At 45.6% G+C, this 15,491-nt stretch overlaps 1 protein-coding gene across 1 annotated transcript; it reads right to left on the reverse strand.

Annotated features, from left to right (window-relative positions):
• Positions 1 to 506: 506 nt before the first annotated feature.
• Positions 507 to 15,038, reverse strand: jmy (junction mediating and regulatory protein, p53 cofactor). Its single transcript, XM_068334202.1, has 9 exons — positions 13,256 to 15,038; positions 9,239 to 9,412; positions 4,762 to 4,912; positions 4,129 to 4,298; positions 3,698 to 3,863; positions 3,400 to 3,590; positions 3,138 to 3,311; positions 2,535 to 3,060; positions 507 to 2,441 (listed from the first exon to the last, which is right to left on the reverse strand). Exons 1-9 carry the CDS (start codon positions 14,108 to 14,110, stop codon positions 2,131 to 2,133), a joined length of 2,718 nt encoding a protein of 905 aa, XP_068190303.1. The 5' UTR covers positions 14,111 to 15,038; the 3' UTR covers positions 507 to 2,130.
• Between the last annotated feature and the right edge of the window lie 453 nt (positions 15,039 to 15,491).

Consider the following 15,491-nt stretch of genomic DNA (forward strand, 5'->3'; position numbering starts at 1 on the left):
GATGTTGCCTTTGGTACAGAGATGCATCAGTGGTAGCTAACTTGAGGTACTTTATTTTGAGGGACTTACTGTTGCCAAAAACTCTGCAGCGTTAAAAATACAGAGAATAACATTATTTAAGGGCTTGTTGATGGTTATGGGCCATTTTGGAAACTTGAATGACTTTGTCACGATGAAAAATGATGAATAATTCAGCTTGGAAGGGAAAATCATTTCAAAAAGACTTTAAAATGTTGATTATACCACATGCTTAAATACACAAATTGTAATTTTGAGTTTATAGTAAAACAAAACCAAATGAAAGTAATGTAGTTGTCCTTTTTTTGACACATTTATAAACTGCCTAGAGGGTGAATAAGAAGAAACATCTGACAATAGACATTAAAGAATCAAACAATTTGTTGGTGCTTAATTTTATTTTAAAAGGGAAAAAGAAATAGAAAGCAGAAAGGAATGTTGTCATGATAGGAAAGAAAAAAATGTACATTTACATTTGTACGCTTAAAAAATTTTCAAATAAGATTTAATAAATACTTCAATACATTTAGGCATGCGGATATATTTTTGCACAATTTACACTTCATTACAGTATAATTCTTAGAATGATCATCTTCGTTATTGCACTTACGTTGTGATGGGTTCGTCCTAAACCAGTCACATGCATAAGGTCATAAAGGTCAAACTGGTATGTTAATGTTTGGGGAAAAAAATAAAAATTTTGGGAGCTACTGTAACAAATCAAATATCGTTTAGATCTCTAATGCTGGATTCTCACAGCTGTGACTTTAAGACTCGGAATGAGCTCCGCTGCAGCTGAAGACTCAGATGACTTTACTGACCTCATCTCACCCCAGAATCTAAATCTATCTCCCAAAAATGTGAAACTATCCCTTTAAATCTAGCTGTCAGTCAGTGCACGACAGGACATTATTTCATTTTACAATACAGTTAACATGTAATCCAACTCACAGCAAACAACAACACAGTAAGTAAATAATCTGGGAAACAAATCCGTGAAAATAAACAAGGCAGTGGAACGAGAGAAGACTCTCAGGCTGATAAAAACATAAATAAAATCAACTTCAAAAGTGATGACGCTCGTCATGTCTGGTGAGCAGGAGGCAGCATCTGTAAACCAGCAGAGGGCGATGACACCTCACACTTCAGCTGACGGGGCTGCAGAGAAGAAGAATCTTCTGCAGACAGCCTAAAGCATTTTAAATAAAAACATAATGTTCATCAACTTATCTTCAGGTTATCCTCTCAAGTAATCACATACATCATTTACTAAAAGAAAAGGAAAAAGTGACTGACTTTCATTCCTTCGGCTGAAATTTTTTTTTAAAAAAGGCAGCAAATTGTAACTTTGCACAAGAAGAAAAATGTTGTTTTTTTAAAAATTATTCCGTGTAAATCATTCCCACTCTAATTGAATTATTTTAACCGTACAGCTTTTAATCTGCCTTAAACTTTTTCGTCTCCCTTTTTAACAACAGATTTAAAAAAAAAAAAAAAATTCCTGGATGTGTTCTATCTCGGGGAGACGCAACGATTGGAAAACAACTGAAGCTGGATTAAATTCACTGTGACCTCTAAAAGTTTATATCTCCCCCCATGAAGTCGATCAGCATTCATACTGAAGTACAGTAAATGTAAAACAGACTGCTTCACCGATAAAGAATTATTCTTCCTAAAATGCTTTGGCAGGTCGGTACCATTACCATTATACTTCTGCAGGAGGAAACTTTAGCATCACTCAAATTCAGACACACAGTACAAACGGGTGGATGTAAAAGTGTAAAACACACGTTTTCAGTGAAGTATCCGATGGTTTACTGCGGTGTCGTGAGTCGTAAACAAAACAGAACACCTAAAACAAACCCATCACAGCGGGCTACAGTAAGACTTCGGCGTAATGAGAGGTTGGCGTTGTGTCTTCGGCGTGAAATCCACAGCAACAACAATGTAAAAAAAAACAACAGATCGGTGGTCCGTCTTTACAAACACCTCGCAGTCGTATAAAAACTTCCCGATCGTTAAAAAAAGGAGGTTTTTGTTCAAATTGCACCGGCTGCTGGCTCCAGGCGGATCAACCCTAGCCTGTCCGCTCCACGGGTCCACAGACGTGAACTAGTTCTCCCAGTCAGTGCACGGAAGGCCTTCGTCCTCGGACTCTGACTCGGGGGAAGCCTCTTTGATTCTCCTCAGGGCCTCGTGGATGCTGCGCGTCAGAGCGTCGGCAGAATGGGGGAAGGTCTTGGCGTGGCGTTGCTGCTCCGGCCGGGTCCGGACCTTCTTCAGCCGGACGCCCTGCCTGATCTGAGCCAAGATGTTGTTGCTGTCGTCGTCCGGGTCGGGGGCCAGCACTCGCAGCTCGGCCTTCCTCAGGTGGAAGCTGCCCCGTTTCAGAGAGGCCAGCACTTCGTCCATGGGGGAGGTCGCTGGAGACAGAAAAAGGGGTCGTTTAACCATCCTGGATTGAAATGGACCAAACGTGTTCTGAATGACGTTTTACGTGACGGTTTCCTCCTCACCTCTCCTCCACTGCGTGGAGTCCAGCGACGCCGTCTTCCTCAGCTTCTTCCTCGCCGTCAGCAGCTGGCTGCTGTCGAAGAACCGAGGCGAAAACGGAGCCAAAGGTAGAGAGGCGGGTTCGGACTGGCAGCTGTGATGGCGCGGTGAAGGGGGCGTCTCCTTCTCCTCGACTTGCTGCTGATCCTCAGCTGGAGGAAATGCTAGAGGAGGGGGTGGAGGCGGTGGAGGAGGAGGAGGAGGAGGAAGGGCAGGAGGCTCAAGGGAAAGAACAGATTGGGATGCTGGCAGGGGGGGCAGCGAGAGAAAGGGAGGCGGCGAGCGGAGACTTTGGAGTTGGACCGTCGGTAAGGACACGCCGTCGCAGCCGTTGGGTGGGGGAGGAGCAGAGAGTTCTGGGAGATCTGAGATGATGTCGGTCTGAACGCCGGCTGCCTGAGTGCTGGGCGTCTGCCCCGCTCTCCTCCTGCCGGGGGGCTGACTCACACGCACTCGGCTGGACTTCAGAGTCACCTGACCTGGATACCGCTGTGAAGAGAGTCAGAGCAGAAAGGAGTCAGATGCCAGGCCAGAGGTCAAAGGTGATCGGACAGCCGAGTCCTCACCTGTTGGAGGCTGCGGAGTCTGTCCAGAGTCCTCTGCCTCTCCTGACTCATGCTGGCGTTCCTCTTCTCGTCATCATCTTCCTCCCGTTCCCCTCCCCCCTGCAGCATCGTCTGCAGGGAGCCGCTTCCTTCACGCTGCTGTATCTTCTGGTTGTGGTTGACGATGCAGATCTCCTTGTTCACCAGGAAACAGAACACACGTCTGACGCCCTGAACCAAAACCGCGCAAGCTGACGTGAAAACGGGGGTCGTCGGCACTCACCTTCTTGTTTTTGAGGTAGGCTTTCTTGGCAGTGATGCGACCCCGGCGAGCCTCCAGCTGCCGCGTCCTCTGCTGCAGGGCGCACAGCTCTTCGTCTGCGAGGGGGGACGGCGGCCTCGCGGGGCCTTCTTCTACTTTCATGGCATCGGGGCTCTCAAAGGCGTCGTAGTACACCACCTCATCCTGGCGCTCTGGTGCGACATCAGAACAGCTTCATGGACGCACGCCAAACAAAAACCAGGTTCTGAATTTTCCCGTCAACGCATCGCCGCCAAACGTCCCCTCACCCTGGCCTCACCTGTCATTTGCCTCCGCAGACTCTGCAGCTGAGCCGTGAGCAGCAGCTCCTCGCAGCGCAACACCTCCGCCTGGATGTCATACAGCTGCAGCTGCAGTTCGTAGTACAGCGCCTCCAGCTGGTCCAGACGCAGCATGGCATCCTCTCCACCTTTCAGACTCTGCATCTAGAAAACCACAGCAACACAGCGTCATCACTCCGGGACAGTTCCCAATGAATTTACTTTCAATGCAACCCAACGGGAAATATTTGGTTCATATATCTTTCCATGGAAAGCAACTATGTGACCCCAGCGAGTCACGACTGCACAGCAGGATGTTATTCACTCCACAGCAGGATATCTGACCCATGAGGTCATTTTTCACACATGATCCTCCTTTTTTCTCTCGACTCTCCACGTGTGCGAGTGTTTGTCTGTCTTAGTCTTTTACCTCCTCCTTCAAACCGTGCTTCCTCTGCTCCAGGCAGATTTCTTTGGCCCTCATCAGCTGCAGGGTTTCTTTGGAAACGGCATACTGCAGCCGCTCCATGCGCTCCACCGCCGCCGCCCATGCAGCCTTCCCAAACTTCCTCTGGTCAGCACGCATCCGTTCATACAGAGCTGCAACACGGGTGTGATCGAAAGATAAAAGTCATTCTGAACAGTTTTTCCTTGTATCAGCTGTTTTTTATATCATTCTCATATAAACATTGTGACATGAAAGATAATTCAATATTATTCCAATAAATAGATCAATGTTTAACTCAAAAGCCTAAAAATAGAAATAAAATTCTTTTTTTAAAGGACTTGAGTTCTTTGATTCCAGCAAGTGAGGCCTGTTCTCTGTCTGAGCAGAAATCAGCTGACCGGTTTCACAATCGCTCATAGCTGGGATGTTTGAGGATTGAAATACCTCTGCAGGAGGGGGGACTAAGTGTTCGAGAGGCTGGCGATGAGGGAAGTTGGTTTGAATCCCTGCGTTAACAGTCTTTGTTATGGAATAAACAAACAGCACAACGGTTCAAAGGTCACAGTAAAGACGCTGCTTCACATACGAGGAGCGAGCACTCCTCTGGGCTCTCACCTTTCTGCGCTCGTGTTGTGGTTTCAAAGAACTTGACGGTCAAGTCCTGAATGGAAAGCACGGCAGCGTGAGCCTTCTTCTGCCACTCCTCATCCTCTTTTTTAAGGCTCTCCACACGACGGGGACCCAGACGCTCCGTCTCCAGAGAGATCTGACGAGGGTCAGAGCAGAAGATAAAGCAGGTTAAACGCAGCACCGATTGAGTCACCATAGATAAATGTGTGGATGTTTATAAGCAAACGATCACAAGCATTTTCTCTGAAAGTCATACAGCTTAAAAATATCACATTTGTGTGTTTGGGTTTGACCGGGTTGCACTGCAAAGAGGACGTGATGCTAATTCAGTGGCTAAAAAACCAGCTGCTTGTCTCTTCGAGAGCACCAGCCTGCAGTTCCTTGTCCCACCAGCAGGTGGAGGTATGAGCGAGCAGTGACCAGAGGCATGTCTGAGTGTGTTTCTGTTTACAGTGACACTAACCCAGTGTCCTACTGGGCTGAGCACCACTACAAAAAAAAGAAGAAGTAAAAAATAAAAAAGGAGACTGGATTTAAAAAGAAAGACAAAACTAGTTGGAAACTTATTCCAAGAACACTTGGAATAAGTTTATTCCAGAGGTGGCACACGTCTGTCGGAGGTCATGTTTCACAAGCTCGTGTCAGGCCATGTGAAAAAGCGTGGGAAAGGATGAAACAGCAGTGCCACGTGGAGCCCTCCCCCCTCCCCTTAAAAAAAAGACCACACGGAACAAAATGTACAGAGACACGCCTCCTCTCATACAGCCATGTATTCATATCTGAATGTAAAACAGATGTGTGTAGGAGCTCAGAAACGCAGAACCGCAGAAATCACCAACAAGTCTCAGAAGGCCGTGATTTATGCTACCCAGAATTCTCAGTGTGTTTGTGCGATCTATCTGCACGTGAGGCGCAAGTACGGGGAGGGGTTTAGGGTTGAAAGCAGGAGCGAGGGGAGGAGGGTTGATTCAGAAACCAGAGTTAAAAGAGAAAGAAGACATCAACTCTGCTCACTTCAAACTCTGACCTCACTGTTCAGATCTCCTCAGACAGGAAGGATGCACAACCAACACATGTGAACGGCAGGCAGGCTCCAGAACCTCACACCGACACAACAACAAGCGGTGACGGGTCACACTGTTCCATGTGGTGACGGGTCACACCATCAGACTCTTGTGACATTTAAACCATTTGCTGCTCAAGCTTTTTTCTGATGTTGTTCAAAGTGAAACATCTCAATATCAAAACTAAATCTGCGACCAAACAACCCGCAGATGAAATTAAAAACATCATCGGCAGAACTAGAGCAAGATTTAAAAAACAAGTTAGAAGCAGAACATGAAGCAGAACATGAAGAAGAACACTTTTATAAACTTCTCAGATCCTCTGGGAGTTTTTCCACCCGCCTGGACAGAAATGGAGATAAGAAAAATCCCTACAGATTAGAGAGTGGAGCTACAGGAGTAGAACCAGAAGATCTGGATCTGAGAGTTCTCAGTGGTTCAGAGTTGTTTCTGGGATACAGTCTAGAACAAGTCAACAAGTTGACTGGGAACCAGCGAGTTCCTAAACTAGACTTTAATCAGAGTTGGTGTGTCAGGTCATCGTCAGCAGGTTGGAGCTGATTGTGTTCGTTGGTGAAGAAACGGATGTCGGTCTGCTAGACTGGGCCGGTCTTTATTTACAGAGAGACTAACATCACCCCCCCCCTCCTCGAGTACAACCAAAAACATGAGCACAAAGCAGTGGGGGGAGGGAGGGGTGCAACTGTGAGCCAATTCCCTTAACACCTCCAACCAACAGCTGCTGGTGACAAAACACAGACGCGTCAGACCGGCTGCAAATAGAAGTGACGCCAGACCTGGGGGGTGGAGGTGGGGGTAGGGGGGTTACAGCGTGGATCCATCATGGTGGTACAGATCTGTTTAGAAAAAACAAGTAAAACTGCTTGTTTTCCTGGTGGCGGTGGGATACGACAAGGTCACTCGAGGTCAGACGCGTGGAATATGTGCTGTTCAACTGATCCCGTGATACAAACTGCCTTGTGTGCATTAAAAGCCCGATGTGTCGTCTTCCTCTGTGCGCCATTGTAACTACTGTAAACACATTAATGAGTCACGCTGCAGCGTTACCATGGACACAGACGGTAATTTGTTTATTACCGTCCTCCTGCCACAAATACTGAAATAGCTAAAAGTGTATTGATGTTTATCTGGAAATGGTCTCCATCCTGTTTCCTCCCGTTTGAGTGACGGTTCAAACCACGACGTTGTGTCGGTTTGGAAAATGAGTTTATGTGAAATGAAGTAAACATCTGTAAAAATGCTTCTCAAGATATACAGGAGGAGCTTTGAATAATTTGTGATAATCCAGCAGCCCTTCAACACTGAGGGACATTATTTACTCGACTGGGGGTCGTGCATCTGCCTCATTTGCATATAGAACTTTGTGATGAGTCAGAATTTGTGTAAAATTTGCTTGACAGGTGGAGGAACAGCCGGCGAGTGTTTAAGGAACAGACACAACATCAATTGACGTGTGACAAAGCAGTGGATGCGAGGCAGCAACTGGAGCTGCCATCGACGAGACCACATCTTTAATTCATGGCTGACCTCTGACCTTCAAGGTAAGAGGACACCACCGCAGCTCCGGCTCACGAGAAAACAGTTTGTTTTTTATTCCGAGGTGTTTTCTTGGGCCCTGATCCACTACATCAATGATTAACTAAGGAATTAAAACCATAAATTGAAGTGGAAACCTTTCTGCCGTGTGCGTCATAAAGCCGGATCAACATCTCTTCTATCTCGGAACACTGACGGATTCAAATCGCCTGGAACTCCAAGGGGCAGCAGGGTGTCGGCCGCTAATCCTTCCCTCCTACCTGAGACATCAGGATGCAAACTGTATGTAAATAACAGCATCCTGCGTTCTGCTGCCTCTCAGGTCGTTCTTCGCAAAAGGAGGGCATGTCTACGATTCCTGACTCATCAGTTTGGGAGAAACCCAACACCTCGGCCAGCAGAGAACTCATTTGCATGCGGCTTCGTTTTTCAATGCAGGATCGAGCCTGTGGGACGCAGGTGGCGGCACTCCTAACGTTTGCGCCGTACAAAGTTCAATCAGCCAGTTTTCAGGTGAAAGTGGTCTGAATCATCATATCCTCCACTTCCTCGGTTTATGTCTGTAAAAATGTAGTTTAAATTCAGCTGAGGAGCTCAGATGTTGAGATTAATGTATAAATAGGAAGTAGCAGATGCAGACATCTCGACTTGAAGCCTAAATTATGAGTAAACGATCCCAAAACACAGGATACTACATTTCCCATGATGCAATTCAATCATGTTTTCATTAATCCAGAGCCTCCAACTAGGTTTCTGAAACAGGATGAAACGGAGGGTGGGGGGGGGGGGTGACATTCAAAGACGGTGCTCTTGTGACTGTGGTTTAAAATAGTTCAACCCTGGAAGCCAACATCATTATAATAAGGACAAACACACCCAAACAGTCACCCGTGCTACTTGGTGACAACCTGCTGGATGATCCTGCTCTGGAAGAATGTCGCTCCAACAATGCTGAAGCTAACGACGTCCGGACCCAGGCTGATTGTTATTATCTTCTCTCACCCTGTGGATCGGAGCCAAACATGCATCTGGTACATGAAGTTATACGGGTCACCTGTTCCCAAAGTTCACATCACTGACCTGCACCAGCTCTTGTGTTCCCTGTACGTGTCTCTATGCTAACAGATCCCATAAAGAAGCCCTAGGCTGTTCAGTGCTGCATGAGTCCGTTGTAGCGCGACATGTTGGCGATAAACACAGGTGAAACAGTCAAGTGAATCCTCGTGAACATGTGCATTAAAGGTGTGAGGAACTTTGACCCATTGACCCGACCAGACGCTTGATAAGCCCGGCTCCAACTATAAGCAGAAACTGAAGGAACGCCAGTGATTAGATTAGATTTTATTCGCTTTTCAAGCCTCTACTGAAGAAAAACAACAAAAATGGAGCGTCAGGAAAACAGAACCAAAGCTGCAAAATTACTGAGTGGTCTACTGGCTGCTGACAGAATACTTATGCTGGTTGTTAAGCTGCTCGCGGCTGGGGGGGAAAGCCCGGCTGATCCTCTGCCCTCCACAGTCCTTAGATGCAGGCTAACACAGACTGGCTACTACACCATCATTATCATCACACACAGCCTCAGCAGCTAAGCTAATGTCATTACAGTAGGCTTAGGAGGGCAGGCTCAGTGGAGGACATTATCATGCAGTGGTTTAGGGCTCCTTTCCCAGTGCTAACTTTGGATTTGTAAAACTGCCAAACCAGAAAAACGGCTTCGTCGCTGGTGGAGCAGAGGCAGCAGCACACGGTCCAGACCAGCGAGCGGCTACCATTAAGGCCTAAACTGCTTAAATCTCCCCCTCAAACAGATGGCATTTTGCTGCTGTGTCGAAGTGCATTACCTTTATCTGCTGTCTGCGCAGCATCGCCACTTCCCTCATGTCCCTGAATGGCTGAAGCAGGTAGTGGTAGAGCTGCGTTGTAGCCTCCAGCAGGCCTGCGTGAGCCTCGTCCTCCTCCGGGTACACCTGCAGCAGCTCCACCATGCTGTCTACGGCTCTGTGTTTGTCCAACACCTGAGACAGAACGACGGAAAGTTGTAGGTGAAGATGAGTACAGGTGTAATATATCACAGCCCCAACATAGAGGAACCACAGGAAAGTCTTAACAGCTGAGCAATGAGACCAAGAAATGTGACTACTAGAGTTTTTCTTCATCTTATACAATAGTACATTCAAGAGTCAGTCTGCAATGGGATCAATAGAGTTGATTTCATTCAAATGTTTCGGAGTTTTATGAAATACTGTCAGATGTACAACAAAAACAGCTTATTTAAGAAAACCGGTTACTAAAAATAAGAGTGGAGATGGAAAACCTAGAGGTTTGGATGAACTGGGTCTAATTCAGGATTACAAGGAAACAAAAGCTCCATTAAACCTCGAGGGGGGAAAAACATCCAGGCTGAATCTATAAAAGAAAGAGTAAAGCAAGAGAGAGAGCGAGAGAGAGAAGAGGCCCATGGGTACGTGTGGTCAGGAATAATACTGTAATTATATTGTTTGACTTAAATACAATGAGAATAAATTGGCTCCAAATGCTGCTGATTCATTCCATGTGTCCCATCATCCACAGACCGTTCATTGTTTTTCAGATGAGCCCATGAGGACGGCTACTGTATCCACACACTTTTCACCCCCAGCCCCCCACTCATACAGTAGAAAACACCTCCTCACTCCTGCCTGAGATTGTACTAAAATGTACCAAAGCCCCGAGGAGCTCCAGATATGAATAGACTCTTATATTAACTCCTGGCTGCTTTTCCAAAGCCGTCGACAGCGGGGATGGGGATAGACACAGCGTGATTCAGCTCAAACACTGTTCCTACTGTTTACCTTGAATCTGTGTCTCCTTAGCAACCACCAGCCAAACACCGACACGGACTCCCTGCAGTCGCCACGAGGCAGGACAACCCCCCGAGCTACCCGGGACCAACTAACCGGGTTTGAGTCAGGCAAAGCTAGTGTTCACCATTATATTTATAACCAAGCACAAAGCAAATAAACGTCAGACACTGCTTCACTTTTACAACTTCTTTTGAATGCCGATTCCAAAATTCAACAACCCCGAGGGCCCATCTGCTCGCTTTGAATTTACAGCACTATTATTATAGGATTACTTGTCAAAATAAGAACAAATTAGTTGCCTCGAAGAAAATATTAATTTTCACACATTTTTGTTTACTCAAATCTTTTTCTTTCATACAACCCTAAATCCCAGATTTTCCAACAAGCTCCAAAAAATTAGCGATTTAAATAATTGTTTAAACCAGCTAGACCGGACGTGTTTGGTAATGTTACATCACCACCAAACATAGATAAGCACCAAGCTGACTGACACAAAAATCAGAATCAGATTTTTAAATACTTATTTTTGGTTCTTTTTTTTTTCCAAAAATATTAAAATTATTGATGTTAACTTAGCAATTGTTTCTGAGACAGCTGCGGATGCTAAAATACTATATTTCAGCAGGTCTTTTTCCTATACTCTCTGCTTTCTTCATGATCAACATTTTACTTTTATTATTGATATATCACAAATATTTGTAACTGACTTGAGTTGAACAAATTATAGTCGATCAGGTTGGTTCAACATGTCATCAATAATGAATGTTTACACGGTTGATTTAGCATTACTTCAACAGGAAGTAAACCCCACAATTAGTCTATAAGTGCAGGATTGCTGGAGCGATTTGAGCGACAGATGACCTGCTGCAGTCCTACCACCTACTCTTCCAGTTTGCCGGTAGTAAATCTGCTCATTCCTGCTGGAGGACTTTTTCACAGAAGTGTATCAACAGACGAACACGCCCTGGCTATGATCCAAGCAGAGAGAAACCAAGAGGTGAAATTCAAAAAGGGATTTCCGGCTAACTTTCCTACAAATAGCGCTAAATGTTCATGTTCTTTGCAAGAGCTACCGACACACATTAACTGAACTCAGATCTGCTAACCTCCTGTTAGTTTTTGTGGGTTTATTCCCTATGATGTTGAATATTTTCTGCAAAAGTAATCATGGAGATATGAAGAACAGGATTAACATACCTTCCACATGATATCACTGCTTCAAATCAAAGGTAAAATTACTTCAAAAACTGAATCAACTGCGAAAAGTGGTCGGTACTAGAGAAATCATATTATTGTTTTCATAATGAATCACATGTTTTTACGTTCAAAGATAATAAATTATTTGTGCCACACATACAGCAAATAATACAGTATGCACCAATACAGGTCTCTTGATTTAACAACTCATCAAACACACTACTGTTGTATGTTTCATAATTGCTCACACGTTCCTCTTTATCATTGCCACGAGCAACTGAGAGCTCAATAAAACGTAAAAGGTAAATATTAGCTTGAAACGTGTCAGGTTTTTAGACAAGCAGCGTGCCTGATTCTGTCAGACAAACAAAAAATCACAGATGAGGAAACACTACAAGTCCTCAGTCAATAATTGACTGATGTATGGCTAATGTCCACAGACTGCTTTCCACTGTTATGTTTATTTATCCCAGTAATCACAGACTCAAGCCGTGTTTGTGCACAGCAGTGATCCTCCAGCTGCCACAAACACATCATGGGCAAATAATAGTAGACAGCCAGTGAGCATCTTCAAGTAATGCTCTTCTAATCACATAATATCTTAATCCCAGTCTGTGGCCTCAGTTTAGCAGGAGCAGGTTTATCGACTGGCTGCATACGTTTGGTTGATTATTGACTGAATTAATGATGTTGTCATGAAGTGAAAACGTCTGTTTTAATTCCCCATTACCCAACCTAATTTATTCACACAGCTTGTCATAAAGACATACATTTAATGCCCCTCAAGAATGAAATCCTGACTTTTGAGAAGCTGTAATCAGGAAACTGTGGGTGGTTTTGCATAGAAGTTCTTTACTGGAGATTAGCGCCATCCTCACCGTCAAATTTGAGTCACTTACTCTCCTTCAACAGCAAAATAGACATCCTGGTTTCTTCCTATCTTAGCATTCTAATACCTGCAGACTGTATTGCTGAGACCAGGTCTGTTTATTACACCCGTAGTAAAGATTTATTAAAGATGCCCTTGTAGAAAGCACGTGCTATCCAATTAAACTTTTGTGTAATGATAAAACTCTTGTTTATTCCGAGAAGATTTAGAGGCTTCAGCCTCTGATGCTACTCTGGATTAAATAATGTCTCTATTATTTTATTATCATCAAACTGCACAAAGTTACCATCCACAAAATGTGGAATTGTCCCTTGATTTTTCTGACAAACGATCTGAAAAAACAAGGGAGACAGTCTGTCATTAAACAATTCCTTCCAGGTCAGTTACCCAGCTGTTCACGGCGATGTCATCAGTGGGGGAAAAAATAAGTGGTGAAGATGATTGTGAGAATTCCCACCAGTATCTACAGGCTCTACTTGAAATTTTCCTCTCATCTACTCTTGGTAAACATTCCAACGAGCATTAAAACAGATTGTAGAGCTGAAAGTGTGTGTTCAGGTGTAACTGAAGCCATTCTGAACAGCTGTGGTGACGCATCGGTGTTTGAAGCTCCACCTCGAATTGTTCTCCCTTGTTTCTACTAACTCCCTTCAAACTGTTGAGCCAGCTGCAGGGTGATCGTTGGCCAGACCGGCTCATATTACAGGCCAGAGAACGTGCAGCAGCAACAGATGGTAGATCAGAGAGTGGGGGGGGGGGAGAAAGAAAAAACAGACCATGAGGTACAATTATGCTCCAAAAAGTACATGCTTTTTGGGATCTCACTGCTCTGTGATGCTTATTTTAGGACTCTAGAAAGACGTGTGTGAACTGACAAAGCAACAAAACATTCACAGCCCTTATAAATAAGTGAAAACACAGCAGTTCACCTCCTGCATGCGTCTTCTGGCTCTCTCCAGGGCATCTTCATAGCCTTTCTGCCTCAGCTCACCCAGGCTCTCGTAGTACTCCTCCGTGTCGTCCCCCTCGGAGAAGAGAACCTGCGACAGGATCTTCCAGCCGCACGTATCCAAAGCATGACCCAGGTACACCTGTAGCTGGTAGCACAGGGCGTCCGTCTCCCGCTGGGACACCCCGGGGGTACCGAACAGCACCGTCCACACGCCGGACTGAGCCTCGGGGAAAGGGGGTAAACACGGCTCCAGGTCGGAGTTGACGGCGCACAGCTGGAGGTGGGCTGCCCTCAGGTCCTGGAAGGAGAACAACCGGGCCCAGCTGAAGTCCTCCCGGCCGCCGGGCTCACCGTCCCCCGAGTCTGTGTCATACGGAGAAAGGGGTGCATCGACCGGGTCCACGATTTCAATATCGATTACTTTCGGTGTCACGATATCCCAGGACCCCAGCGCGTCCAGGGACTCGGACGTCTTGGAGCTACCGACTTTGAACGCCTTTGTTGTGGGCTTCCCTGTGGGGACAGAGTGCGGTCCAACTTGACTCGTTTGGCGGATGTCATCCTGCTTTGAGTTGACGGGACTTCTTGTGCGTTTGTCCGCCACAGAGGCACCGGGGGTGGGGAACACATCGGCAACGGCAGCATCAAGGAGCGGGTCCAGAAAAGTGGACCGTCTCTGTATTGTTCTGTTGTGGCAGGTTATAGCAAACTTTCCCTCGATGTCGTTCCAGGCCACGATGAAGACGAATTTATGCCTCTCTTTTTCGTCGAAGACTTTGGGTCGAATGGACACCCAACCGGACTCCAAGTTGTCCTCCATTGTGAACGACATGACGCCCAGTAAAAGCGGATTAAGTCAGCCAAAAGGGGGGGGTCTCTCGATGCTAATGCTAGCTGGTGCTAGCTAGCGTTCAATATCGGCTACAAAAGTCAGATGTAGCTTAGCGCTAGCTGAAGCTAGCACTAGCTAGCTCTCCATTAGCTAATCTGAGAGGGGAAACAAAGGCAGGACGGTTTGGCTCGCGCGCGGCCAGCTGCTCGCGAGCTGACGTCGTTATCCCCGCCGACGGTGCGGACATTAGAAGTTGAAGCGGTCAGACACAACCGACGTAAACGAGCCGGGGAAACACGGCTCCGTCACGGCCGGGTTGTCATGACACCTACCCGCTTGTCTGGCCGAAGCTCGCGCTAGCTCACTAACTCACGCAGCCGCGGCGCTCTTTGTCCGCTCGCAGACAAAGCGGTCGCGCGGCTCGGCACTCTATGTCACGTGTGAGCTTGTGTTTACAAGCAGCAAAGGTGCGTGCGTGTTGTCAAATCCGGGGAGGGATTTAAGTGGTGCACCCTTCCCCCGCAACATGTTGCATTTACGGACCACGAGGTTTCATAAAGTACCCTTTAAACATACCGACGGAACCATTACAAGCATTTACTTTTGGTAAAACTTGGGAGGATATTACAAATTTGACAACTTTCATGAGGTTTTTAAGAGAGAAATAGCTTCGATGCTTTTATTCAGTCATTCTTGACGACATACTCAGGCTGTCCGGGGTACGTCACGGTTTGGCTACGAAGATAATGTTAACTGGGTGACGTATTTTCACTAACCGTACAGGAATTGCTTTATTGGCACGTGTTTACGAATTTCTAGCTCATTTTGCTTTGAATCTTTCCTCGGTCTGTCAGATAAAGCTATAAATTATTTGCCTAACGCATATACTTTTAAAATACAAATGAAAAACTTGTAATTACCATTTTTCCCCAGGAACCTGAAGGGCCCACTTTCAGTAGATTTATAATAATTAAATCACAAGATTAGTCCGCATTAGTTTGATTCATAATAAACAATTTTATTTAATTAAAATAAATGTTTGTCATTTTTTTTCTAATCGTTGCTTTGGTCTATGGAAATCGGTTTCTTCGATGTCTTGCAGACGTGCACGAGGAGCATAAACATCTACACGTGGGCAAATCCATGACGCAAGCACGCAAGGGACGTTGTGACGGCTTGTAGCTTTATGGCAAGCCAAGTGGGACAAAAGAGTTTTCAATTACAGTAACTCCAGAAATGATTATTCAACTCGTTTTAAAGACATAATTCCTTAATCGAATTCATTAAATTATATTTACATTAATCAATGATACGAGTTTTAAATTTGCTCAAGTATATTAGTAAAACTATCTGCTTATAGTGGTGTGTTTTGTCCACTAGA

This window comes from Antennarius striatus, chromosome 15 (assembly GCF_040054535.1).
Source record: "Antennarius striatus isolate MH-2024 chromosome 15, ASM4005453v1, whole genome shotgun sequence".
Taxonomy (NCBI): Eukaryota; Metazoa; Chordata; class Actinopteri; order Lophiiformes; family Antennariidae; genus Antennarius; species Antennarius striatus.

Coding starts and splice junctions, on each gene's coding strand:
- jmy (XM_068334202.1), bottom strand. CDS start 14,110: ATGTCGTTCACAATGGAGGACAACTTGGAGTCCGGTTGGGTGTCCATT. Junction 9,413..13,255: donor CCAGAAGACGCATGCAGGAG/GTGAACTGCTGT, acceptor GTTCTGTCTCAG/GTGTTGGACAAACACAGAGC. Junction 2,442..2,534: donor CTCCACGCAGTGGAGGAGAG/GTGAGGAGGAAA, acceptor TTCTGTCTCCAG/CGACCTCCCCCATGGACGAA.